General features: G+C 41.9%; 1 protein-coding gene across 5 annotated transcripts in view; it reads left to right on the forward strand.

Annotated features, from left to right (window-relative positions):
- The window catches only part of ANK3 (ankyrin 3), a 311,217-nt gene that overhangs the window by 240,305 nt on the left and 43,893 nt on the right, over positions 1-27,019 (forward strand). For all 5 annotated transcript variants that reach the window (XM_068400123.1, XM_068400124.1, XM_068400125.1 and 2 more), the window contains 6 exons: positions 2,837-2,943; positions 13,252-13,476; positions 16,561-16,715; positions 23,295-23,506; positions 25,309-25,516; positions 26,087-26,183. In XM_068400123.1, coding sequence (XP_068256224.1) covers positions 2,837-2,943; positions 13,252-13,476; positions 16,561-16,715; positions 23,295-23,506; positions 25,309-25,516; positions 26,087-26,183 — 1,004 coding nt within the window. The remainder of the gene's footprint in view (positions 1-2,836; positions 2,944-13,251; positions 13,477-16,560; positions 16,716-23,294; positions 23,507-25,308; positions 25,517-26,086; positions 26,184-27,019) is intronic.

The following is a 27,019-nucleotide window of genomic DNA, read 5'->3' on the forward strand; positions in this document are numbered from 1 at the left end:
GATATTACACAGCCTAGATATTTGGTTATGCAACCAGCAGGATCCTTGCCAGCAGAACCATCAGTATTTTTATACATGCATTTGTATCTAATGATGCCACGCCCTTTAGCAATGCATATTTAATCTCCCTTAGTCCAGGAAGGGAACACTGGGACCTGACCAAACACAGGATGAATCCTGTGATTTGATGTTGCTGGTGATATACCATCTTCTGGACTGCTTATATTATGACTTAGGCAGATTTTTTTGCCGGCCTGGAAAATCCAGCACCTCGACAGACTGACAAAATGAGATCAACAGATGTGTGCTGCGTGTAAGATGCATGTGTCCAGCTATTAGCTTTTCCTACTCTATTTCTCTGCCAAAATTATTGGCTGCAGGCCTTGTGCTTTTGCTGGCTGTAAATATGTCCAAAAGATCTGTTTGGGTGTACTTTGTCAGAAAGGAATGCATCAAAAAATATAGTCACCTAATATACAGACAGTATCTCAGGACAGCGGAATAGACCAAGGAACCCTATGTATGCATGTAAGCAAACCTAGAGCAACTTGGTGAGCATAGTAGCACCTCTGTCTAGCACAGATTATTTTAGAGTGGTGGTATTTCATTGGAAATTATGTGGCCCTGTGTTTAGTTTTCTGTATCACACTGCTGAAGGAACTTTATCATTCTTCTGCTGTTATAGCAAACATGATCTCATGTTTATTTGTTGTTGTATGTGTCCTTGTACATGCCTGGACCCTCAGTGCAGTGACACTGTTATGGCTTAGCAGGCATTTGAATGACAAATACTAAACTGTGTTGGTTTTTTTTAATACATTTCTTATATTTCTTTGGTTTGTCCTATTTTTGATGATAATGTTAATCACTGAGCAAAGCAATAGATTTATTTGTGTTTATCTAAATTTTTACGGCTTCTGAGACCAGCTGTGTGGATCTTACACTGTCTGGTATCAAAAGTAATAACATAGTTGGTATGAGATCTTACAAAGTTAGATCACTTGGAATAGCAGAAATCACAGTGATGGCTCTCCTGCCTAAACTGCGGGCTCTGCAGGGAAATATGGGAGAATCCCTAGTGTTCTATTGGAAAGAGTTAGAAAACTGCCTTAATTAAACTAAATTTTGATACATTTTTCAAAATGGTGCTAATTAAAGCCACTGCCTTTGCTTAATTACCATTGTTTTAATGGCATTCATTTTATCTTTTATGTCTGATGGTGTATTTTGGTGTTTAACCTATGCAAGTTTGCCCCTTATTGTTGCCTGTGCATGAACCATCAGGCCGAAAGTACATATCTTACAGCAAAAAGTTTAATGAAAGATCCTAATAAAAGACTTAAGGTAGCAAACGAAGGAGGCGTCGAGCCATGTGCCACAGTGTTGGACAGATGACAGAGCCAAGTTGTACCCTGCAGATGTTTCTGTTAATGGGCGGTAAATTACAATGTTGATGATTTTTGGAAGGAAACCTGGGATGCTCATCTGAAATAAAAGAAATGTCTAGAGAGAGAAGTGTTTTGGAAAGCCCAGAGTGATGGGAGGGTTGCAGGTTCTGGCCAACAACAGAGCACTATCTGCTTGCTTATCTTGTGGAAGCTTCTCAACAGAAGTATTTTTGTGTGTTTATGACTTTGCCAGATTTACTACTAATGCTGATATTTCCATTCAAAATAATCATTTGCACTGCCTCTTTGTGCCAATACATTAAAAAAAAAAAAGATGGAAGTAATAAAACTTAACTGTGTAGAAGTGTGTGCTTGCCTCAGGTTTAACTTGAACCCACAGGACTTAGTTTGAAAACAGCCTGTAAGGTTTTAGTCTTCCCAGACTCTGTTCTCTCTAGGTGTATTCGCCTGTAAGCAGCAAACCTACTTGGAAGAAACACTGACATCTTTAACACCCTCTTGGGCGAAGATAGTCTGTGTCTATTGCATGACAGTTTATTGACTTATTTTTATTGATGTAACTTCTGACAGTGCTTCTTAAATTGTTTAGAGGCTTTCATATCACCCTGGAAATATGGGCATTCAGTATTTGAAGATTTCATTTGTTTAATTTCCTCAGAAAAAAGAAACAAAGAAAAAAGAATATTTTACTAGACTGGCTTTGCTGTACAGATAAGAAGATTTATAGTGTGAGACATTGTGGGGCACAGGACGCATGAGTGTGCACACGCATGCCCATGGGCAGCAGCAAGGAACAAATTACGCCTCAATGTCTGTCAGATGGGGCAGTCAATTATAGCACTGGTGTGCCACCTCTTCACAGGGTTACGGCTATTTTTATAGAGATGAGTAGGGACAGTGGCACTCCAGAAAACAGTGTTCATGTTGGTTGTATGTGTATAAAAACAAAGTAAACCCTCCTCCCCCCAGGAGCTTGGTCATGCATTCACAGCTTCAGTTAAACTCTCTGTGAAGTTATTCACAGGTTCTGCTTGAATAGGGATCTATCCAATGACATTTTCTGTGGGGGAATATTATACTGCCTGTCTACGTGGTGTATGATTGCAGTACAAATGGTAATATTTTTTTTCAATCTTTTTAACCTTGCACATGTAAGTGAAGATTGGAGAAAGACATAATTATAACTGAAGGAAGTGGGAAAAGCAGGCAAAAAGAATGTTTGAAGATGCATAAGATTAATTTGTCTGTGGATTCCATGTTTCTTTTACAGGATTTCCAGTAATATAACACTTGCGATATCAGCACTGTTATATGGAAAGGGGCCAGATCTAAATTTAATAGAATTATATTAACAAGCATGTATTTGACAAGTGTTTTTCACGTTAATTTTAAATTTCAATTTATCTTTTTTTTGTTATGTTTTTAAGCACCTGACGTTTCAAAGGGAGTTTGATTCTGATTCTCTCAGACACTATAGCTGGGCTGCAGACACCTTGGACAATGTTAACCTTGTTTCAAGTCCCGTCCATTCTGGGTAGGTCACTTAACAGATTTCCTTTATCTTTAAATGTGGAAGAGTATTGTTAGCTGAAGAATGCAGCCTGCTGTAATGGCTGATAACATGCCTATTCCTGCTCCATTGAAGCCAGTGGCAAAACTCACACTGACTTCAATGAGGGTGCTTAATAACAGCAGTCAGTCTAAATTCTTGCATATCAAACCAAAAACTTGCTTCTGCACTTAGTTTTCAGAATGCCAAAACATTGTAATCCCACAGGCTTCTCTCTAATAGTCCTGTTTTGCATTTTCTGTTGCTTATGCTTTGCTTTTAAGTGTCATAAGGTGATTTTGTTTTAATTGTATTAATTATTTGGAATATGAAATCAGAGATATAATGTTATGCTTTCTGTTCTTTGATAGAAGAAAAAATGAGGGACTTTAACTTAACCTCTTATTTTATTTATACCTCCAAACTCCTGTCTATTATCCAATATCTGTAGCTTGATTTTAGTGGTACTATTCATTTGCTTATGAGTCATCACTGTAGTTGCGGTGCTTCTTGACAGTCTCGCATAGACTTGATTTAAATGCAATAGTAGTAATCTTTGAATGCATATTGTAAAAATTTGCAAGTAAATGTGTAACTGAAAGGAATCATTGCCTATGAGATTGTCTAGGATAAATATCTGTTGTTTAATTTTCAAGATCAGGACATAAAATTTCATATCCTTTTTAATTTACTTCCCCATTTTGTGACTAATTACATTCTTATAACGACAATGAGTGCAGCACATACCAAAAGATTTCAGTTCCGGAACAGCAGGAAGCCCCACAAATCTAGAGCTACAGTCCCACAATGCATGTAAGCATCTGCTCCTGCTGAACAAATCTATACAACAGTGGATTTTGGGTCCTGAGCTGATAAAACATTGCATACGGTCAATGCTAGTGTTGAAATGTCAAGGGTTGCAGAATGAAAAGCTGAAGTCTGTTGGTTATTGCAGGAAGGTACGTCAGCAAAGGACCTCAGAGAGCTGGTAGTCCACTCATTTGCATTACAGCAGTATAAATGTAGTCAAGCCATTCCTGAAATATGTGTAATTTCTTCATAGTCACTAAAAATAAGAGATTCTTTAGTCCCCCAGCTTCAGTAGTTCATTATCCTTTGTCACAATATTTCTTCCCCTGATATTAAACTTAAAAGTTCTTTGATGCAGATTAAGCCTATTTCTTGTCATATCCATAGTAGTCATGGAGAACAATATCTTACTGGTCTCTTAACAATGTTTTATGTGTTGGAAAACAAGTAATCCTCTCTTTTACAGACTAAAATGTCCCAGATCCTCCTAGGTGGTGCTTTCACATTTCGACGCATCCTTACTGCTGTTTCCTTGGCTCTCCCCTCTTTGATGATAGCTTATTTCTAAGCCAGAATTGCTACCTCTTTGGTCTCACACATGGCACACCTAATCTTAAGTAATCCCATGTGAGAATTACCATTTTGGTAACTGCAGTTCCTGTTGACTGATGTTTGTGATCTACTAGAATTTCTGGTTCTTTTCTGAAATTCTGCAGTATGGTTATTTTTTCTGTGTTTTGTGCTTATGTGTTTGGCTTCTTCCCTCTGTTTGCATTTGCCTTTACTGTATTTCATTTTATTGGTTCCAGACCCTTCTTCCATTTTAGCAAGATAGCTTTTAATTCTGATCCTATTTTCCGAAGACTTTTCAGACCTTCTTTCTGTCCAGCGTTCAAATCATGAAGACGTTAGCTTAGTACCTGACCCAGGACAGCACAGCGAAATCTCTGCTTGAAGTTTCCTTTCAGGTTAACAGTAAAGCACTGATGGTATCTCTTTTGAGGTGACTTCTCAGATGATTCTGCACTTACCTTACGTATACTATACCTTGATTGCTTACTGAAATACCAAAACAGTGCTTCCACACATCTGCTGGGTAAGTTACTCTGTCAAAGAAGGAAGTTAGATTCATTTGACATGAGTTACTCTTGCCACTTACATATTTTCTTGTTTTTATTTTGAGGACTGGTGGCACTGGTCTTGATTATCATTTAGGCCCTTATAGATTGATTGTTGGACAATTTATTCCTGAATATTTCTGGTAATTGGGGTTAGACTGATTGGTCTAAAATTTTCTGGCTCCTTTTTATCCTGGTACAAAACAGGTCTGATGTTTGCATCCTGCCAGTCCTCTGGGACAATACATGTCTGCCCTTACTTCTTCAGCATGCTCACTAATGGTTCCAGTCCTCCAAAACATGTATTCTGTGGACGTGGGACTTCAGATCTGCTCCCTTTGTATGTCAGTCCTCGCTAAAGCAGACGTGGCCTTAGCTGCTGCCCAGCGGGGAAGGGCTGCAGGCCTGCAGCAGTGGAGCAAACTGTGAGGCTGCAGGGGAGGGAGAGGATCTGAGCACCAAAATGCTCTTCAAACAAGTATAGCTTTTCTGACCTGTCACTTGTCTCATTTGACAGATAAAGTCCATCAGAAATGATCACAGAATCACAGAATCACAGAATGTTAGGGATTGGAAGGGACCTCGAAAGATCATCTAGTCCAATCCCCCTGCCGGGGCAGGATTGCCTAGACCATATCGCACAGGAACGCGTCCAGGCGGTTTTTGAATGTCTCCAGAGAAGGAGACTCCACAACCTCTCTGGGCAGCCTGTTCCAGTGTTCAGTCACCCTCACCGTAAAGAAGTTTTTCCTCATATTTAAGTGGAACCTCCTGTGTTCCAGCTTGCACCCATTGCCCCTTGTCCTGTCAAGGGATGTCACTGAGAAGAGCCTGGCTCCATCCTCTTGACACTTGCCCTTTACATATTTATAAACATTAATGAGGTCACCCCTCAGTCTCCTCTTCTCTAAGCTAAAGAGACCCAGCTCCCTCAGCCTCTCCTCATAAGGGAGATGTTCCACTCCCTTAATCATCTTCGTGGCTCTGTGCTGGACTCTCTCTAGCAGTTCCCTGTCCTTCTTGAACTGAGGGGCCCAGAACTGGACACAATACTCCAGATGCGGCCTCACCAGGGCAGAGTAGAGGGGGAGGAGAACCTCTCTTGACCTGCTAACCACACCCCTTCTAATACAGCCCAGGATGCCATTGGCCTTCTTGGCCACAAGGGCACACTGCTGGCTCATGGTCATCCTGTTGTCCACTAGGACCCCCAGGTCCCTTTCCCCTACGCTGCTCTCCAACAGCTCTGTCCCCAACTTGTACTGGTACATGGGGTTGTTCTTGCCCAGATGCAGGACTCTACACTTGCCCTTGTTATATTTCATTAAATTTCTCCCCGCCCAACTCTCCAGCCTGTCCAGGTCTCTCTGAATGGCTGCGCAGCCTCCCGGCGCGTCAGCCACTCCTCCCAGTTTTGTGTCATCAGCGAACTTGCTGACAGCGCACTCTAATCCCTCATCCAAGTCATTAATGAATATATTGAATAGAACTGGTCCCAGAACCGACCCTTGCGGGACTCCGCTAGACACAGACCTCCAACTGGACTCTGTCCCACTGACCACTACTCTCTGGCTTCTTTCCTTCAGCCAGTTCACAATCCACCTCACTACCCGACCATCCAGACCACACTTCCCCAGTTTAGCTGCGAGGATGCTGTGGGAGACCGTGTCAAACGCTTTACTGAAATCGAGATAGACCACATCCACAGCTTTACCATCATCTATCCACCGGGTAACATCCTCATAAAAGGCTATCAAGTTGGTTGAGCAAGACTTCCCGTTGGTGAAGCCATGCTGAGTGCCCCTAATGATCCCCCTGTCCTTGATGTGCCTAGAGACAGCACCAAGAACAAGTTGCTCCATCACCTTTCCGGGGATGGAGGTGAGGCTGACCGGTCTATAGTTACCCGGGTCCTCCTTCTTGCCCTTTTTGAAGACTGGAGTGACATTCGCTTTCCTCCAGTCCTCAGGCACCTCTCCCGTTGCCCACGACTTAGCAAAGATGATGGAGAGTGGCCTAGCAATGACTTCCGCCAGCTCCCTCAGCACCCGCGGGTGCATCCCATCAGGGCCCACGGATTTATGGACATCCAGGTTGCTTGATTGGTCCCTGACCCAGCCCTCATCAACCAAGACAGATTCCTCCTCTATCCTGACTTCTTCTGGGGCCTCAGGGGTCCGGGGCTCCTCAGGACAGCCTCCAACAGTATAGACAGAGGCAAAGAAGGCATTCAGTAACTCCGCCTTCTTTTTATCCTCTGTCTCCAGGGCCCCCACCTCATTCATCAGTGGGCCTACATTGCCTCTAGTGTTGGCTTTACCTGCAATGTATTTGAAGAAGCCCTTTCTGTTGTCCTTGACCTCTCTTGCAAGGTTTAATTCCAAGGAGGCCTTAGCTTTCCTAGTTGCCTCCCTACATCCTCTGACAACAGACTTATATTCCTCCCAAGTGGCCAACCCCTCCTTCCACGATCTGTACACCCTCTTCTTCCACTTGAGTTTGCCCAGAAGTTCCCTGTTCAACCATGCAGGTCTCCTGGTACCCTTCCTTGACTTCCTACCTGTTGGGATGCTCTGATCTTGAGCTCGGAAGAAGCAGTCCTTGAATGCTAGCCAACTATCTTGGGCCCCCTTACCTTCTAGTACCCTGTCCCATGGGATTTCCCCTAGCAATTGCTTGAAAAGGCCAAAGTTGGCCCTCCTGAAGTTCAGGGTTGTGATTCTGCTAGCTATTCTGTTCCTGCCACATGAGATCCTGAACTCTACCATCTCATGGTCGCTACAACCAAGGCTGCCCTCAACCTTCACCTCTTCAACCAGACCCTCCTTGTTAGTGAGGATCAGATCCAGCAGCGCTCCTCTCCTAGTTGGCTCATCCACCATTTGCATCAGAAAGTTATCATCAACGCACTGGAGGAACCTCCTGGACTGGGGATGGCTGGCTGAGTAGGCCTCCCAGCAAATATCAGGGTAGTTGAAATCCCCCACAACAACCAGGCCCTGTAATTGCGAGACTGCTCTCAGCTGCCTGTAGAAGGCCTCATCACCATCCTCATCCTGATCCGGTGGCCTGTAATAGACACCCACAACAGTATCACCCCTGCCAGCCTGCCCCTTAATTCGCACCCACAAACTCTCAACTCGCTCCTGATCCGCCTCTGGACAGAACTCAATACATTCTAGCTGCTCACTCACATAAAGAGCAACTCCACCACCTCTCCTTAGCGGCCTGTCTTTCCTGAACAGGACATAGCCATCCATGACCACATTCCAGTCATGCGAGGCATCCCACCAAGTCTCTGTAATTGCCACTAGATCATAGCCCCCCGACCGAACACGGATTTCTAACTCCTCCTGCTTATTCCCCATGCTGCGTGCATTGGTGTACAGGCATTTCAGGGAGCGAGCTGGGCACACCAGTTTCATCCCAGATTCACCCCCTGAATTCACCCCAGGGGGATGGGAGGCCTCCTGGTCTACCTCAACACTAGAGCGTTGCCCCAGTGGTGCAAGCCCAGCTACCACCCCATCCCCCTTCGAATCTAGTTTAAAGCTCTCCGAATGAGCCCTGCTAATTCCTGTCCCTGAACCCTTTTGCCCCTACGACATAAACCTTTCCCATGTATCACTGTCACGCCTGGTGTCTTATAAAACCAGCCATTATCAAAGAACCCAAAGCCCTGCCTGTAGCACCAGTCTCGTAGCCAGGCGTTAATAGAGAGAATCCTACTGTTCCATCCCACGTCATCACCTGAAAATGATGCTGTGATGATGCAGTTCCTTTGTTGGGAAAAAAAACCCTCACTCATTGTTTATTTTCTTTTCAGTTGTGGCCCCATATTTATAATACGGTACTGTTTGGTTTTCCCAACAGATGTTCCCTTCACATCTTCCAGTACCTCAGCACATCTGATATGCGGAGGATCATGACTTTTCACTTCTCTTTTGCCAGTCTTTTTCTGGAAAGCAACTCCTTTTCTGCTTGTTCCCAGTGCTTCGTGCCCTGGCTTTGTCCCCAGCTCTTTCTGTGGCCATAGGCAGAGGTACGCTGGCTGGGGTTGCCTGCTGTCAGCAGCCCTCGTGGGCTGGCTTGCCCTGCAACCAGGGCCTGACCCCACCGCTCTTCGCATTCCTCATCCTCCCCCGGGCTCTGCAATGTGCCGTGCTGGGGGAGCTCCTCTGCAGTCCACTCCCTCAGGTTAATCTTTTCCCCATTTACCCACTGTCAGAAGAGAGCATCAAAGTTTGTCCCCATTTCTTAACTGAGGCAGAAGGGGAATTTTGGGAGCAGGATGTGGCGATACAGCGATGTATCAGTGAAAGGGGAAGAAAGAAGGAATTTTTGGCAGTAATTTTGACTCTTCTGGTTTTTCCTTTTTTAAAGCCAAGACAGTGTTTTATGTTTTTCTTTTTGAGTTCAGATAAGTTGTTTTGCCAGCATATATTTTGAACAGGGTCCATTGTAAGCAGTGCATTGAAATGTGTCATGAACCTTGAGGCCTCTGGAAGGGTAGAGACCCTTCACCAAAATGACCTTCCGCTTTCAGATGTGAGCTTACTTGTGCAATTTTCCAGAACTAAGATGCGGGTGTGCTCTCTTCATGTTGTCTTTTTTAACTCCTTGGTTTCCTTAGCCAAAAGAAAGGAATTCATGTGTTACAGTGCCTTCCATATTGAGAAACTCAGAAATACTGAATCCAGTCTTGCAAGGTGGAATACATCAGATTAATTATAGTTTACCCTGATCTCCTGTACCACAGAATAACTCATTTTTTTGAAAGCAGTGTAATGAATGGCACGGACTGATACTCCTTTCAAGTATCCTGCCGTACCTATCTTTATACATTATACTTTGGAAAACAAACTGCTATAGAAAAGTGCAAGAACTGGTTTTCCATGGCACAGTGAAGCACGTTTGGGGAATTAAATAAAGAAGTTGTGTTACAATAAATTCTCTGTTGAACTAAGTAAATTGTAAATGCTTTTCTCCATGTGCTTCTTCATTTCTCAGAGAAATTATGGACTTGTGCTGACTAATTAAATGAACTCTTCCTTTTGGATTTTTTTCCCTGTGTGTAGCATATTTTATATGACATAGGTCACGATATGCAAAGCAAAAGCCAAATCATTTCTAAAGTTGGCCTTCGAATGTGTTGCTTTTGTTATTTTTCTGATTGTTACTTTTCCTTTGTGCTTATTATTGGTATTTTCTGTTGCTTGCCTCTAATTATCTTACATTAATTTTTCCCATTTGCTTTCTAAATTATTTTGCAGCTATTCCTCTCCACTTCCCCAGTATGATTCAAGGTGATAACTCTGTGCTTTCTGTGAATCCTCATTTTATTTTCTTTTTTTTAAACTCTTGTCCCACAGAGCGTGTGTAGATGTTTGTAGTGCATCCGCCCACATCCTCATCCCTTCCATGTATTCAAGTAGAAACGCTCATTAGCATTTAGCGTTGTGTTTTAGAGATCATGTTGTAGTTTCCATTATTAGTGCAGCATTAATTTAGGTAAGCATCAGCTACTAATCTTTTTGATAGAAAGTGCATGAAATACTGTTTGGACTTATTGTTATTGTTTTAAATGGTAAATTACTAATTTGAAAACTAAACAAGGAAGTAATTAATATGCTGTTGACAATGATTACCTTTGTATGGGAGCAATATGCATAAAGACTGATCTGCTAAAAGTTTTGTCTTCACTGAAGGCTGCAGTGTGGTGTAGACACCAAAGCTGGCTGTAATGGGCTAGTTCCTGTGGCGGGGCATAGACAAGGGTTCATCTGCCCTTGCTGTGGGCAGTCTGCATTAGCGGTGCTAAGCCCCAAGTTGCCAAGGCTGGACTGATACCCATGCCTGTCATCAAATCTAACTCAGCTATCTCTGCATGACCTTGAAATCTACAGCCTAAACATACCTGAGATCTTGGGGCCTGGTTTTTACAGGTACTTAGTTTTAATTTCCATTGATTTTTGTATTATTTTAAGTCAGTTGATTTAGGTGCCTAGATATTTTTGAAAATCCACTCTGACGCACTTGGGTCGTTTAGATGGTTTGGATACAGAGAACACATCTTACCTGAGTGCAAGCTTTGGCATTTTTGCATTAGATAAAAAACTCCTTTTTTTAATTAATTCTGAGCTGGTTTAACATGCCAGTAATCACGTACGTGATCGGCAGCTCTCCAAAGCATTGCTTTATAATGAGCCATCAGGCCAAGCCCAGCCTTGCCAAGCTCCCTGGGAGGCCCCTCTGTGCTGCACTGACCAGATGCACCTCCCGGGAGCTGCTGCCGCATCAACCTTGAAGGGATGGTCCAGCCAGCCACCCCTCTGCCTTTCTATGGAGTCTGAAGTGGTCCCATCTTCTCTGCAGACAAAAATCATGCGTTTTTAAAAGGCCACCAAAGCACCAATTGAAACAGATTCCTTTCAGTGTTCTCCCTTAGATGACCAAGGACTGTACAGTGTGTTTATCTAGGACAGAAATGTGGATACAATTTATTACTATGAAAACTACTATGAATTTTATTCCATGCTTCAGTATTGTAAAGTGTCCGGGGCACAAGAAATGATAAATTGGAGTCAGAGTCATAAATTGGAGTCAGAGTCATCTCGGAGAGCTGTTTCACCTCCCCATCTTTACTGATGGATTTTAATTTGGTTTGAAGAAAGGCAATGTAGCAATTTCTTTATCTGGAATTCGGTTGGACAACCTTTCTGTCCTGATTCATATATTTACAGCTTGTGTCCCTACCTGCCTGTCTTCTGCAGACCACTAAATACCAAGTTTTGATTCCATTCCTACTTTTGTGCAGATTTTTCCCACCCACGTCAGCCGGACTTCTGAACGCAGCTTATTTGCAGGCCTGGCCAAGGCACATCAGCTGTTACTTTTGATATCCTGCTGGTCTCAAAAGCAAATGTAACGGTCTTACACAAGTTCCCGTTCATGCTTCAGAGAGCATTTGGGGGCTTTTTTAAAGAATCTTCATGACACCCCTGGGTTATTGGCTCTTACCCTTAGTTGAGTTTACAGTAGGGAACCAGGAAATTGAATGGATTCACCTGTTAATCACATGAAGGTTTAGTTCTTAAGATCTGGAAGTTTTGGCAACAGCCTTGAAAACAGTGAAACCATTCAGCAGATGTGCTGGCTGTGTCACCGTCTGCGTATCGTACAGAAGGAGCAAACAAAAAAATGTATTGGCATCAAGACTGAGCTGGTTACTCGTGTCCCTCTTGATACTGGCCTGTTCCTGCATCTTCTACCTGAAGCTGTTCTCGCTCAGCAGCTTATAGTACAGAGGAAAAGGGAAGGTATTTTGGAGCACCAGAGGAAACCCCCTCCCCATCACTCTTTAGCCCTGCAGAAAGCTGTGTGTTTTGATCCCCCTAAACTGGAAGGATTTTTGCTGCAGTTTTGAAACAGACTGAAGTCTGGTTTTGGTCATAGGAGGAGACTCCACTTCTCTGTCCCCGTTCTGTTAAAGACAGTAACAATTCACATATGCAGCTACTCAGCATTTCATATATGAAATAAACCACAGCCATTAACGATTATTCTTGTTAATATTCATTATTCCCTTACTAATAAAAAGAATTTTATTTTAAAATCTACCACTCACCACTTAGAAATATAATTGCTTATCCTTCTATTATTAAATGGAAAATTATGCATTGGAATGACACTGGCAAATGCGATTTTTCTTTAAAGTCGCATTTTGCTAATGAATGTCGTCTTCACAGAGGCATAATGGCAAGATTTCCTCCAGAGTGCCGTGCCAGCAGCCTTAAAGAAAGTTATGTTCTCGATATTCTCACTCATTCCTCATCAGTGGAAGCCCTTAGTAGCCTGGACTGACTGTCACCCATGGTGCGAGCACTCGCTCTGCCAGCCATTAGGAGTGTTTGCAAATGAGACTGTGAGGAGGTTTTGAAGACTGAGATCCCAAAAATAATAAACATTTTTGATTCTCCTTTTTCTACACTGTCTGGTTCCTTTCTGCATGTGAGGCTAATTACTCTTATTTATGGACAGTAGAGGTAACAGTAACAGAAGGATGTTTTTAAATTCTAATAAACCATTACTAATATACTACTTGTGTACTCTTTTAATCCAAATTACTCAGTAGCACCTGTTCATTTCACCATGATGTTGCTAGACCTTTAGCAATTCTTGCTTTTGATAACCAATAGTTAACATGTAAGTATATGTTTTAAAAGAATCTTCATGTTCTTTTTAGTTTAGCTGGGATCGGGAGGACTTTTCTAATAATGTTTTAAAGACTGTGGCGGTTGACTTTTTGCTGATCTTCTGCTTGTTTTGTGACCATTTTCATTGACGCGTTTCCTTTTTCCTACAGTTTCCTGGTTAGTTTTATGGTTGATGCACGTGGGGGTTCAATGAGGGGTAGTCGCCATCATGGAATGAGAATAATTATCCCACCACGCAAGTGTACAGCACCAACCCGCATCACCTGCCGCTTGGTAAAGAGGCATAAACTGGCCAGCCCACCACCGATGGTTGAAGGAGAAGGATTAGCAAGTAGACTTGTAGAAATGGGGCCAGCAGGGGCACAATTTTTAGGGTGAGTGGTTCTATGAATTTCAATATTTACACTCATGTTGCATCTTTCATTTCCTTTATCCTGTGGATCTAAGTAGTTAAACGTTGACTCTACATCATTTGAGCATGTAAGATAGGTTACTTAACTTGCAATATTAAAAAATGCCAACCTGCCATTCCTTCCAGAGAGTACCCTTGTATTTTAAGGGGAGCTTTGCCTCTATGATGACTACTGGGTGGAGCCAAAGGGAAGGGAAGCCATGAAAAGGCCAGGTCCTGCCCCCATCTACTCATGCAACCTGCCTTTGAAGTCAGGAGGAATCACATGCCTGTAACCCAGAACAGGTTTTGGCCGTCTTGCTCATAGAGTATCGGAGAAACACCTCTGTCACAAAAAAGTGTCCTAAAGTCACCCACAAGGACCCAAATATTGAGCTCTGTTCCCTATGCCGTGGCATGCGCACGGATGGCTCCTGCTAGAGTTGCTGGGAGCTGCCTGTCTCCGCCCCATGGAGCAAAGCCCCTGAGAGCAATGGCGCAGCACTTACTGTAGAGCGTCAAGTAGTACAAATGCTAGGAACTGACTTTTTTTAAGCTTAAAATAGGGGAAACAATCCACTATGATGTGGCTTTTTTTTTTCTCCTAATTATAAATTTTGTTCATTACCATGAGTGGCACCCTGGTGTAAACTGCCGGTTCTGTCGGGAATGACAGCTTGTTCCTAATTTCCCCTTCTCGTTTCTCTTCCTGCTGCATGGATGTTATTCAGTAAACTGCATCTTCCTAACACTCCTCCCCCTCTAAATGAGGGTGAGAGCATGGTTAGCCGAATCCTGCAGCTTGGTCCACAAGGAACAAAATTTATTGGGTAGGATATGTACGGAAAAGATACAGAATGTCTACAGTTTTTCTTTTGTTTCCAATTTTTTGTTATTCCCATTTTTTTTAAGTTTTCTAAAGCTTTCAGTTGATTCATGTCACTGAAAGAAAATCATAGTGGCTTGATTTAATATAGCTCTGCTACTACCTTGTGCTTATAGGCATGTAAAATTCACTGCCAGCATTCTGCTTTCATAACTTCTGTGCTTTTGTAGTTTTTTAAATTTGAAGTGTTTCAACTGCATCAAATACATTTTAATACACAGTGACAGTCCTTTAAGTTCAGCCCTGTGGTAGAGAAGGTATTTACAGGCCTTGAGTGAGTCTGTTTTGGGAAGAGCATTTGTAAAATATGATCGCATAAAGTCTATTATTTATGAAATATTATTTAGAAAAAATGTCATTGAGTGAATGACTTCATTCAACAAGGTTGGAGAAATACTAATCTTTTCAATCTGCATCTTGTTAAAATAAATTTATATAGCCAAATGTGCTACCCAAAGGAACTGCAGTGTATAGTCTAAAAATGTAAGAATGTTTCCATATATTTTTGACTGTTGTTTTCAAACCTTATTGTGAAATTTATTGCTTTAGGTTTTCAAAATACTGGTGAGTGTTTGGTGTTCCAAACCTGTTCAATACCTTCTCACTGAGTATTCTTGTTATATGTCATGCACAAAATTGTGTGGTTTCTAAATATTTTCAGAGACAGTATCTGAAATATTAGCCTGCAAAGATTGTACTACAGTGTAGGTTTTCAGTTTGTACTCTTTTTGAACTAGAGAGTAAATATCTTAAGCAATGTATCTGAATTTTTGGTATTTACTTGCTGTGCACAATGGGAGACAGCAGCCAAATTCTTACTTCTTGTTAAAGGACTTTTGATTAGAGTAACAGCCTGGGTGTTCTTAAAAGCATCTAAAATAAGTATTAATTAAACTGTCTTTTTCTATTTTCACGGGAAAAAATACTATCTAACTCTTCTCCCTTGGTATTTAACATGAAAACTGGACTTCCAATTAGTTTTATGTTTTTTTCTCATGATAGCTGTTGTGATTTCCGTGCTCGGGTAATTGTTTGGTTAATGCACCCAGCACCTTGCAGGTGCCTAGTACCACAGAAGTGCTGCATACTTCTTCCATCATGTGATGCTACTTTAAACTAAGTTATTACAAAGCAGTGAAATCTTTTACAACCTCTGTAGGAAAATAATGATACTGTCTGTTTAAATGTCTTAAAGCTGCATAATCCATAATTGTTCACTTACTGTGTAATTTCAGTCGGTTTGTCTTAGCATACTTTAAAATGCATATCCTGCCTGTGAAGTGTTTGGCAAAAGTGTCCGTTTTGTTAAGGAATGGCACATGAAGTGAATGGTGGTTTCTGTCGGTTGTTCACAATAACTGTTCAGTAATGCACTTGCAGTCCTCTGTTGAAGGTACATTGTCTGGTGACACAGGTGTATTATTAACCACCTTCTCATTCCCTTTCCTTCCCCCCAGAATGTTTGACAGTAACTAATATAAATGTGGTCGTGATGTTGCTTAACTCAGAGAAATCCATTCTGAAAGGATCTAAACATTCCCCAGTGATGTTTACAGTACCGATGTTGCAGCTGTGATTTTGGGCATGAGAACCAGAAAGTGAAGCTAATGAGAAACAACCTCTTGTGTTTCACAGGAGCTGCATCAACAGTGAGCCAGGGAGAGCTTTGAAAAGCTTGGGACTTAGCTTGAAGTTTAAAACCTACATGCACGTGCAGTTCCTGCTGCAGTCAGTAGCTGTTGCATGCATTTGGATAGCTGGACTGTTTCTGAACTGACTTTGCCCCTTCAAATCCCTTGAGCCAAATCCGAATTTTGACTATGCTAATGCTAATTAAAAGTCAGCAGTGCTGTGTGTGCTGGAGGCAGGTTGGATCACCTACATCCTGGGATAAATGAGCAGGGAGAACTCTCCTTAGCAAAAGTTGTCACTATTTTTTCATGTAGGCAGCTGTTCCATAAGATTTACATTAAAATTGAACTATATATGAATATTTTCAAGTTATCTATTAATTGGAGTTTAAATGGTAAAGGATTGTGCAGCTTTGGCAATTTTAAAAACATTTTTACGTAACTGTGCTATTTAAAATGACTGTAGTTTCTTAAGGACTTCATGCCCATAGGAAATTAAGGGCAGTGAGGAGATATAGGATTAAAAATAATATGATTCCTTTTTCTCTAGCCCTGTCATAGTGGAAATCCCACATTTTGGATCAATGCGAGGAAAGGAAAGAGAACTAATCGTACTTCGAAGTGAAAATGGTGAGACGTGGAAGGAGCACCAGTACGACAGCAAACATGAAGACTTAACTGAAATACTCAATGGCATGGACGAAGGTAAACATTTTCTCAAAGCTTTAGCAAGCCTTACCTTTGTGCAGGCTTGCTAACATGAGCAGAGTAAAGCAACCTAAAGTAAGACAGTGCAGGGGATATCTGACTTTGGGGAATACAGTGTGTGTTACATATTAAACTAATGGAAAGAGTGTAAAGAGAAATTGTTCAGCAGTGGCCTGGAGACATCCTGAAATGAGTGGTAAATTTTGGTCTGAAGTCTTGCCAAGTTTAAGCAAAGTTGCACAGTTGCTTTACAGCATGAAGTTGAGAATAACATCCCAGCTGGAGGTAAGCATGTTTCTGCTGCTCAGGCAGGGCCATATGAAGGTCATTCCAAAGCAACGATGAAGTGTAAATATCAGTTATATTAGACTTTCCCACAGATGCAGACCTCAGCCCATAGACCATTCTTCTTTGAAACGGTATTGTTAGAGGTTGCCTCCTACAGATACACAACCTGCCTTCCTGATGCCCATCTGGGAAGTCTGGCTCCCTTATTTTGCTTGGACATTGCTGTTTATGTGAGAGTCCCTTAAGATGAGAGGACTCAGCTGTACACAATTCATCAGAAGATGCTGTGACAGATGGTCCCTGCGGACACTTTGTGGGCAAAGCCAGACTGGGACTGCAGTGATCCCTTGGCATCACTGCTTTCTTTTTCCAGCAAGTATTTTTCAATACTTGTGCTGATAAACCATTGCTTGAGCTCTTTGCATCTGAGTGTGAATGAAATACCTTGTGGTTTGGACTTTGGTTTTCTATAAGGGTTTATCCACAGGATTTTCTCCAGATAACCTCCTACAGAAAGTCACAGTGTGGTGGGGTACAAGCTGCAGGAAAGTTCCTTCATTATCAGCAAAAGCATTTGAAGCAAATGATCAGGCTGTGGATGGCAGCTACGAGAGGTATCTGTGAGCAGGCTCTGCCTTTGATCTTGGCCCCTCCTTGTTTGAAAAGGGCAGCCTCAGCAAAAGGCATGCCTTGAGAACGTGGAAAGGAGAGTAGTGCTGTTGCGAGGGGCTTCCTGGACATCTGAGATTTAGCATTTGTACTAATTTCCTGGTTATCTGAGAATGGAAACAGCAGAATGGGCTTATGTAGTATTTTTGCTTCAAAGTACTTGAACTGCACATGGGCTTGTAAAAATACAGAGCAACGGCAAATATTTCCTTGTTATATGATGACCTATTGTAGCTATTCATTTTAAAATAGATGTAATATAACCAATCAAGCAGTAGAGCAGAAACACTGCAAATGTTGGGTCAGTGGGTTTGGAACAATACAACAAACCTCATCGCAGAAGGGTACCTAAAAGCACTGGAGCAGGCAAAAGAGCGAGTATGGCCCAGGATAGTATTACTTGGGGAAGAACTGCTTCAGGATCGAAGGCAGTAGTTGCAGCCTTTCTGAAAGAAGAATCCCACCGCCACCCACTCCTTCTCTGCGCACTAGCATGAGATAGGAAGTAATGATTTGGCATTTGATTGAAGTATCAGTGCCTTGTCTGTGGTGAGGTAGTCAGAACTGATCAGCAGCTTGCTTATTTGCTTCATGTGCTTTCCAGACTGAGCTTAGTTCAGTTTTGGGATAGGAAATATGGACAAAAAAACACTGCTCTAAAGTACTCCAACTTGCATCACTTGTGAAAGAGCTCTCCAGAGGTGCTATATGGATAAACTCACATATTACAGAGAAGAGAGCTCAATAAATAAAACCACTTTGAGAGAAGTGGGCATGAAGCCCTCAGTACTTAGAGCCTAAATTAATAAGCTTCACAATTTGGAGCCAGAGTACAACTTTCTGATCTGTTGAGGGCTTCAGGTGGCTCTTCCCTTTTGGAGAACTGCTGTTTGAGGTTAGCAGGTGTATGTACAGCCAGTGAATCACAGAAAGTATGATGGACACTGGACTGTTCCATTAGAGTGAAAATATTTGGCACGTTAAAACCCAAGCTGCAGAAATGCCTTTTACCAATCCAGGCAATCGTTTATGAGAGGGAAAGGAGAAAAAATACTGCAGACACACCCAGAACACTGTGTTGATTATTTATGCAGTTCATTTTAGCTTAATCCTTCTCTAGTTAGGAAAACAAAACAAAACAAACCCCTGCATTAAAGTAGTACAAAGGTCTTGACAAAATTCTGCTCCAGTTAAATGACACCTTTTCTGTGTAAAAGGTCTTCCAAACAATGACATAAAATTACAAATTTGTAGAATTAAGAGCAGGTTGGTTTCTTTCATCTGAACTTTTACTGGTTTGTTACAAAATACCACAATCGTACTTGGCTCTGAAGCAATATCTTGCATCTCAGAAGCCATAACTTGGGTAGAAGATTTATTCCAGGGATGAACTCTGGAGGCAGAAGCGATCTTTAATGGAAATAAAAAGCAGCCACATAGTCAGTCATTTCCAGAAGTTTAATGTGTCTTTGCAGGAAAATTCATCTGCACAGTCATCTCTAAATGCCACAACATGCTGCAGGAGTGCCCGTTTTTCTGTTAAAAGCAGCTGGTCCATTTTGTGTTAGACCTGCTGCGATTCACTAGTTCTTTCCTATCTGTGTAGTGAAGGAGGGCAGACTTTTATTCCCAGCTCCTTACTATGCTAAATTTTTAAAGATGCAGTTTGCTTCTCTGTTTTGTTTTTCCTGTTTGGCTCTTCCATATAGCAAGAGGGGATGAGAGCAAGGACACCTTTGCTCCTCGCCCTCCCAAACCCAGTGCTTTCCTTCCTGGGAGCAGCTCCATCTGCTGGAAAACCTCCTCTCAGGCTCAGAATAACCCAGAGTGAAAGGCAACACTCGGGGCATTAAAGGCAGGGTTAAATAATAGCAGAACTTTGCTTTTATTATCATGAAAGAAAAACTAATATTTTTTTTTAGGAAGAAGTTCTCTGTCTTGTAATTGGTGAATAGGTTACATTTTCAGTCAGACTCCTTTTAGGTATAACTTGTGTTTGCTTTTTACATGCCTGCACACTTTACAGGTACAGGTACCTATAGACAAATTGTGGGCATAAATGCACACACTGGGGTAGCTAATCTTTTGACATGCTTTGCAAACTAGTGAGTGAGCCAAGAAATGCAAATATTTATGGCTACAATATGCTTGCAGCTGCACAGTGTGGTTTCAGATGGGACGCAGGAGTTTTTACATAACTACTTCTTTGAATCTACAGATCAAACCAGAGTGTGATCTTGTTTATGCTTGAAGTTTAAAATACCAGCATAAATCACTCTGCAATGATTTTGCCACATTTCCAAGAAAAGTTTTTAAACATATTGCTGTTAAACTTTGTGCTGTGAATGGCAAGATAAGAGACTGTGCAAAAATAGACAAAAGAGCAGATAAAGGACATTGCCTTATTTGAGGATGAGACCTCGTCGTGGTGCTGGGAGCATCTAGTTACGTACGTGAAATATTGAAGCTGGTAGGGTGGGTCTAGTTACCAGCTTTTTAAAGACAAGTCTCGCTGCCCTCAGCTTCTCCTTGCCCCTTCCCATGTGCTCTTTCCGCCTCCATCCATCTCCTGTACCGTTCTCATGTGAGTGCTGCCTCCTGGGTGCCCCACTTCTAGTGCAACAATTTCTTAAGGGCACATCTCTGTATGTGGGAAACTGGTATCCCATGGTCGTTCCACCTTTCAGTCTCTGCACAGTGACAAGGCCAGTACTGCAGGGAGAATTGCAGAACTCAGAGAGCTGTTCAGTCTGTTAAGTACAGGTGAGATTTGCTTTTTCAGTGCTAGCCAAACTCCTTTTAAGGCCCTGGTAAGTGAAATCAGACACCAGATCACAGAAACACGCCTTGAAGCTCATGAAACAACCAGGTGTTCTGTGACTTATTCCGTTAAATATTATTTAATATATTTAATGCCTTATTCCGTTTCCAGTCAGAAGACACTTGCTCTGTGTTACTTTATCTAAAAGTGAAAAAGAAAGGTATTAGACATGGGATTAATTTGACCCACAACTGCCTCTCACCTGACAGAACTGGTGTGGTTGCTTTCCTTGACCTGAGACGCCCTATGTGAGGTCCCTCTCTGACCTTGGAGGACGTGGCTGGGTGTCTCTTCTGTCCGGGAACCTTAACATAACATTCATGTGGCACCATGGACTAGAGTGTGGGGAGGAGTGATCTTCCTTTCCTCCCTCCTTTCCTTCTCTCCATCTCGTCTCTCCTCCATCACTCCCACCAGCCACTTTAGGATAAGTGTACCATACACTTGGGTGGCAGTGGAAGACATATATGCAGAGTATTCATCATACCTTTCTCTTGATTTACTAAAACTTAATGGCCACAGGTGCCCTTTGGGCTGTTAGCACAAATCTGGGAGACAGTGACGTTGGGAGACTCTTCCCAATTCTCCCACTCACCTTTCTGCTTTACCTCTCTCTGCTTCACCATCCCTAATCTGTAAGATGAGGTCTATAGCATACTTCTCTGTGGTTAAAAAAAACAACACACAAAACCCAACCAGCCAACCAAAAAGTCCTTCGAGGTTTTTAATTGAAACAGAGTACATAGGAATGAAGTGTCAGCAACTGAGGAAAATAGTAATGATGATAGGACTTTCTGTAAAATGCACGAGGTGTGTTCAGGAAACGTGACCTCTCCCAGGACTAGTTTTCCCTGTTTCATTAATTCTGTCATGCTAACACAGCATTTCTCGTGGCAGTCAGAGATGGTTTGATTGCTTATCATCTTTTTTTCTGTTAGAGGGCAACTTCATATAGAAGATTACATATGTATTATCCAAACATAATCTCCCTGTATATAGTCTCCGTGCCGGACTGTTTTTCTGCCACCCTAATCTTTACAACTTTCTCCTCCTCTAAAGGAGAGTGCCTGCCAAACTCAAAGGATTTTGAAATGTTCTTATATAAGACGCTAATTTTCTACTTCAGGACAATTTTATTTATCCTTCATCTCTGTGAGCATTTTACAGTGGGTTTAGTCTTTAGCAACAAACAGGAGAATGCATAGGATTTACCAGTCAAGATTATACCTGCCTGGGAGTTTAAGAATCCAGTTTGTCTCCTGCACAAGCCATTGCTTCCAGAGACTGCAGGCAGAACACCTCGTTCGTTAGAGGTCTTCAGATATCAGTCTCTGAGTCAAAGTAAATGGAAGCTGACATTATGATAAGAAATTATTCTCTTCTGGTAGCTACATATGATCCACAGCAATGCCATGCAATTAATCTGAATTACCTGCTGAAAGTTTTAAAATGGAAAACTGACATTTTACCAAATTTATATTCTAATTCTTTTGGAGCTGTAATTGAGCTTACATGTTCAGAGGAGGAAAATGTCTGTCACATAAAGTAAAGAATTTTACAAGTGTCTTTTGTCTTGGTACCATTTCTGGTCCCCCTGCTTTCTCTTTCTGCATCTGAGAGAAATGTCATCTTTTGAGGAACAAACTTTCTTCCTTGGGAATGTGGTGCCCTTTTTAAGGAGGAAAATAAGAGTGAAAACGTGTGGAGTGCTGGAATGAAACCCAGTTACAATACCTAAAAAGGCAGAGTGCAAGAAATTACAGGGGAAATGCATGACAGTTGTGTAGTTATCTCCATTTGTGAATAGTATTTATATCACAGGGATTTCACTAGTGTATATATACACACACATATAGTTGCATAATTACTTATATTTCTGACATATCACAGAGTTTTCCTCAGTGCATACATGTCTATGTCATCTACTTGATTAGTTAATATGGGTAGATACTCCATGCACCTTTCTGAGCCCTGGTGACCCTACAAGCTGGGAATGTGGAATTGATGATGTGTTTCTGTTCTAGTTGTCTGTGAGGATGCATTAAGTTTCTCTAGGAACTGAGGATCACAATGCAGTTATTTTGGGGCAGATACCTGAATGGCTGAAAGCCTGATGTGGGAAGGGATGCTTGCTATGGCTTCACAGATAGTGATGGCAGACAGAGCTGTCTCACATCCTCAGTTTTACTGGAGAGCTCAGTGTCTGGTCAGGATTCTACGTATGCCAGTCTGGGAGATAACTTTCTCAAGTGCCCTAGCTGGGCAAACTCTGGATTTCACACTTGGCATGAAGTTAGATAGTTCACGAACTGACTGTGATTTCCTGTGGTTTTCTGCATGTCGGAGCTATATGAGGGAAGAGGCTGGAAATAAATGTCTTTTGAAGGTGTGCACAGAAAGATCAGTGCACTTGTGTGCTTATAGATATAGATGAGAGAGGAAAGAAGTTTGACCATCTCCTCCAGACCTCCATGGACTCCCATGCTGTGTGACAAACCTGCCATCCTACGGCAGCTGCTGTTGCAGAGACTGTCACACCCTAGTGCTTAGGTGTCCTGGCAGACCTGTGTGTCTGGTGCTGTTGGCCTTTGTTGTCAAGATTTACGCAAAAGTTCACAGAGCAAACCAAAGCTTGATAATTAATAGCACTGAATATTTTTTTTTCTGCTGTAGTAAATAAAAAAAAATTCCTCAAGCATTTTAAGGCATATTCGAAACCTCACACTCACTCAACAGATGTGCCTGGTATGAACGTGGGCAGATAATGCCTGAATGTTTTAACTGTCTTCTCCCACCAGAGCTGGACAGCGTTGAGGACTTAGAGAAGAAGCGTATCTGCAGGATTGTCACAAAAGATTTCCCTCAGTACTTTGCGGTGGTTTCGCGAATCAAGCAGGAGAGTAACCAAATCGGCCCGGAGGGCGGGGTGCTGAGCAGCACGACGGTGCCGCGAGTCCAGGCGTCCTTCCCCGAGGGTGCCCTAACCAAAAGAATCCGCGTGGGGCTCCAGGTAAAGGTGCCCTCGTGTTCATATCCTCAGTGTCTACAAGCGCGTTGTTGGTCTCAATGGATGAGGCTTGCAGCTAAGGAGCCTGCTGCTCCTTAGTAGTGGGTTGCAAGGTGGGTAGTATTCACACCTGAGATCTGAATTGGCATGTGTCTGCATGGGCACACTCTCTGCCTTTCAATGCCCCTGTGGTGTGGTGATGCACAGGTCTTCTCCCCATGGCAAAAGCCCAGCTCCCCTTTTATTGTTACTTTGAGTATTGTTTAGCATCTGAAGAATGGAAGGAAAAGCAAAGGCCTGGAGCCACCACAGCCTCAGGGATATTGTCTGCCATCTTCCTGACAGCTGTGGCTGCCAGGAGCTATGAGCTGCACAGCCTCTGTGCTGTCCCAGCCTCCTGTGGCCAAGTAGCAGCTTGTGATTGGTGTCACTGGACTGCCCTTTGCCATAGGAATGTGTTTGGTAGAGAGTTTATGCAGCTGTTTGCCAGCTGTTTTGGGGTCAAAGACCTCCCATATACATCTGTTGTAGCTTAGGGCATTCACCACTGGCGTTTCTAGCGATGGATGGAATCTGGGAAGAGCAAATAGCTTAAACTCTCCTTAAACAAACCGCACAGAAAGTGGAGAAATGTTCTGTAGGAGGTACCTTTTTCTTTGAATTCTGTTAATTATCACTTAGAATTACTTAATAACCTGACAAGTCTGATGGGTTCGTGAAATAGGGATGCTGGTTTCGATTCCAGTGCTTGGAATTCACACTGGAACATTTCTCATCTGTTAATGATATTTCACATCTAAAGGTGATTAATCTTGAGAAAATGGAAGCTCTGCTGTTATGGTCATACAGCTGCCTTTCCAGAGCTATTTAGTGTGAAGGAAGCACAATGTCTCCATACGCAGTGTTGTCACTGCTGAGATGGCAATGTAGCTACATATTCTATGCATACCGATACCTTGTGCAGTTTGAATAATGCAGCAAGTCACAGGTCAGCCTGATTGAAACAGAATTTAAAGTTTTTTTAAAAAAAAGGCAAATGCATGCAAACCCACAAATTTCCCATAAGATGTCTGTCACTTTTCAGTTCAGGTCTTACATGGTAAAAACTACAAAAATTCTATAGCATTTCTTCCCATATTGACTATTTTTCCTTTCTTCCCGTATAAAGTTAGGAAACCTTTTAAGGCACAAAATGGAGGTAGAAAATCTGAAAGTTGCTTATAGTTCTGCTATACCTTAATGCGTTCTGTATGAATTTGACCCAAACAAGTATTTCTAATAATCAATAGTGGAATAGCATAGGAAGCACTGAGCACAGAGGTAAGTCAAAGTACGCAGTGTTCCTCAGGAGCACAGATTTGTGTTTGGCAGAGATGTGAGAATTGTTCAGCATTTCCAAGACGAGTGTCTAGTCCTCACAGCTCAAGACTCCGCTAACAAAATAGGCCTCTTTCGATATTTTGAAATTGTATTTAATATCACCCATCACTGTAAATTAAAAACAAACCCCAACGTGCTCTGAAAACCTCTCAGCAAATACTGTAGGCAACCTTCTGAGATTTATAGTTTTGCTCTACAAGTTAGCTATTAGGAAATCATAAGTGCTTTGTTGAGAAAAATACTAAGCGTGAGTTGTACTAATAGTCACCCTTGTGAGCTATAGGAGAAGGCTGCCTGGGGAAAAAAAAAAAGAAATAAAATTCTACAGAAAATAAAAGCAAAATTGAGTTATCTTTTGGAAATCAGTTCTGCATGTCTACAACAAATTTGTAGATCTAGTTTAAATGCTTTCCCTGTGTTGACAGGCTCAACCGGTTCCAGAGGAGATTGTCAAAAAAATCCTTGGAAACAAAGCAACTTTCAGTCCCATTGTCACTGTGGAGCCAAGAAGAAGAAAATTTCATAAGCCAATAACCATGACAATTCCTGTGCCACCTCCATCGGGAGAAGGTGTAACCAATGGGTACAAAGGAGACACGACACCCAGCCTTCGACTTTTATGTAGCATTACAGGTTAGAGTAAATCATGCTCTTTGCAAAGGTTTCTGTGACAGCAATGTCTCTGCTCACTCTTGTAAGTGTACAACTCGTGCCTTCCAGTAAGGGAACATTGGTGTGCTTGGTCCAGTAGAGTTCAGATCAGTTCTGAGCAAAGCCAGCTGAGGTCATTTGAAAGGCTCCCACTGACTCCCTGGGCTTTGAATCTGGTCTGATGCCATTGTAAAAGAACTCTGCCAATAGATATTAAATGCTGTTTCATATTTAGCCAGTACAAAGAATTTCAGCCTTGGCTATTAAACATGGTTGTCAGTAAAAGTAGTTTGCAGAAATAATTCTGTCCTAGCTGATATCAGGGCGGGCTTTGCTATTGACTTGTAGGTAATGTACTTTGCTTACATCAGCATCATTTTCTGGTGTGTAAGATACGATGTATTGTATAACCTGTAGCTCAGCTGTTGGAAAACATTATTGTCTAGGTTCTCTTTTTATGCGTGAAGCAAAATAACTTGATAGAGATATTCTTAGCTAGTCTGTATATGCTTGGTGTTCGAAAGAAAATCTCCATGGTTTATCTTTACGTAGGAGGTACTTCACCTGCGCAGTGGGAGGATATCACAGGCACCACTCCGCTGACGTTCTCAAATGACTGTGTCTCGTTCACAACCAATGTTTCAGCCAGGTATGGTAATAGAGCTTGCCAAACGCACCGAGGGAGTAGTTTCCCTTGATTAACGAAGTGCATAGCTGTGGGGTTATTTTTTTGGCTTGCTGTAAGTCTTTTGCAAGACTGATGAAGCAGCAATGGACCAGATGCTTCTTTGTCACTATGTATCAGCATCCCACACATCCAGGGTTGCACATGAAGTTTCGTTCTGGCCTTTTCTGCTGCGGTGATGTCTCCTGGCAGTCACACATGCTATTTCTCTGAAGGCTGCAGTACCACACAGGGGTTTCTTTTTCTGCAAACTGCAACAGAAAGGGAAAATTTAAAATGCTCATTCAATAAAAAAATTGGGGGGATTCATAAAAACGTATTTTTTAAAAAAGCTAGACATTCAGTTTCTGGCTGTGGGCTTTTTAGTTAAAAATTACATAAAATTACTTTCACAAAAATATCACTTGCCAAAAAATCATGGTTTAAAATGCATTTTAATGGATTTAGTGGATTTAAATGCTGATTGGAGACGTTCAACAGGATCTGTACAAATCGTGCATCCTAGTGGAGAAAATTCATAGTATGCCAGGTAAAGAGTTTAACATTCCGTACATAACATTTGCATCCACAAAAAGCTTTATAAAGAGAGAGAATCGCTGAAAGAACCAAATAGAACAGGGCTGAAATATTTTGGAAAAGACTCATACAAACTACAGATTAAAATATTTATAATTTGTATCAAAATTGTCATCAATCTCTTAATCATAAGATGAGAAAAGAACAGTCTAACATCTATCTCTTTGGGAAACTTCACTGTGGGCATATTAGGTTTCAATCTATATGGGAGATGTGATTTTGCT

The sequence above is a fragment of the Nyctibius grandis genome, chromosome 4, assembly GCF_013368605.1.
Source record: "Nyctibius grandis isolate bNycGra1 chromosome 4, bNycGra1.pri, whole genome shotgun sequence".
NCBI lineage: Eukaryota > Metazoa > Chordata > Aves > Nyctibiiformes > Nyctibiidae > Nyctibius > Nyctibius grandis.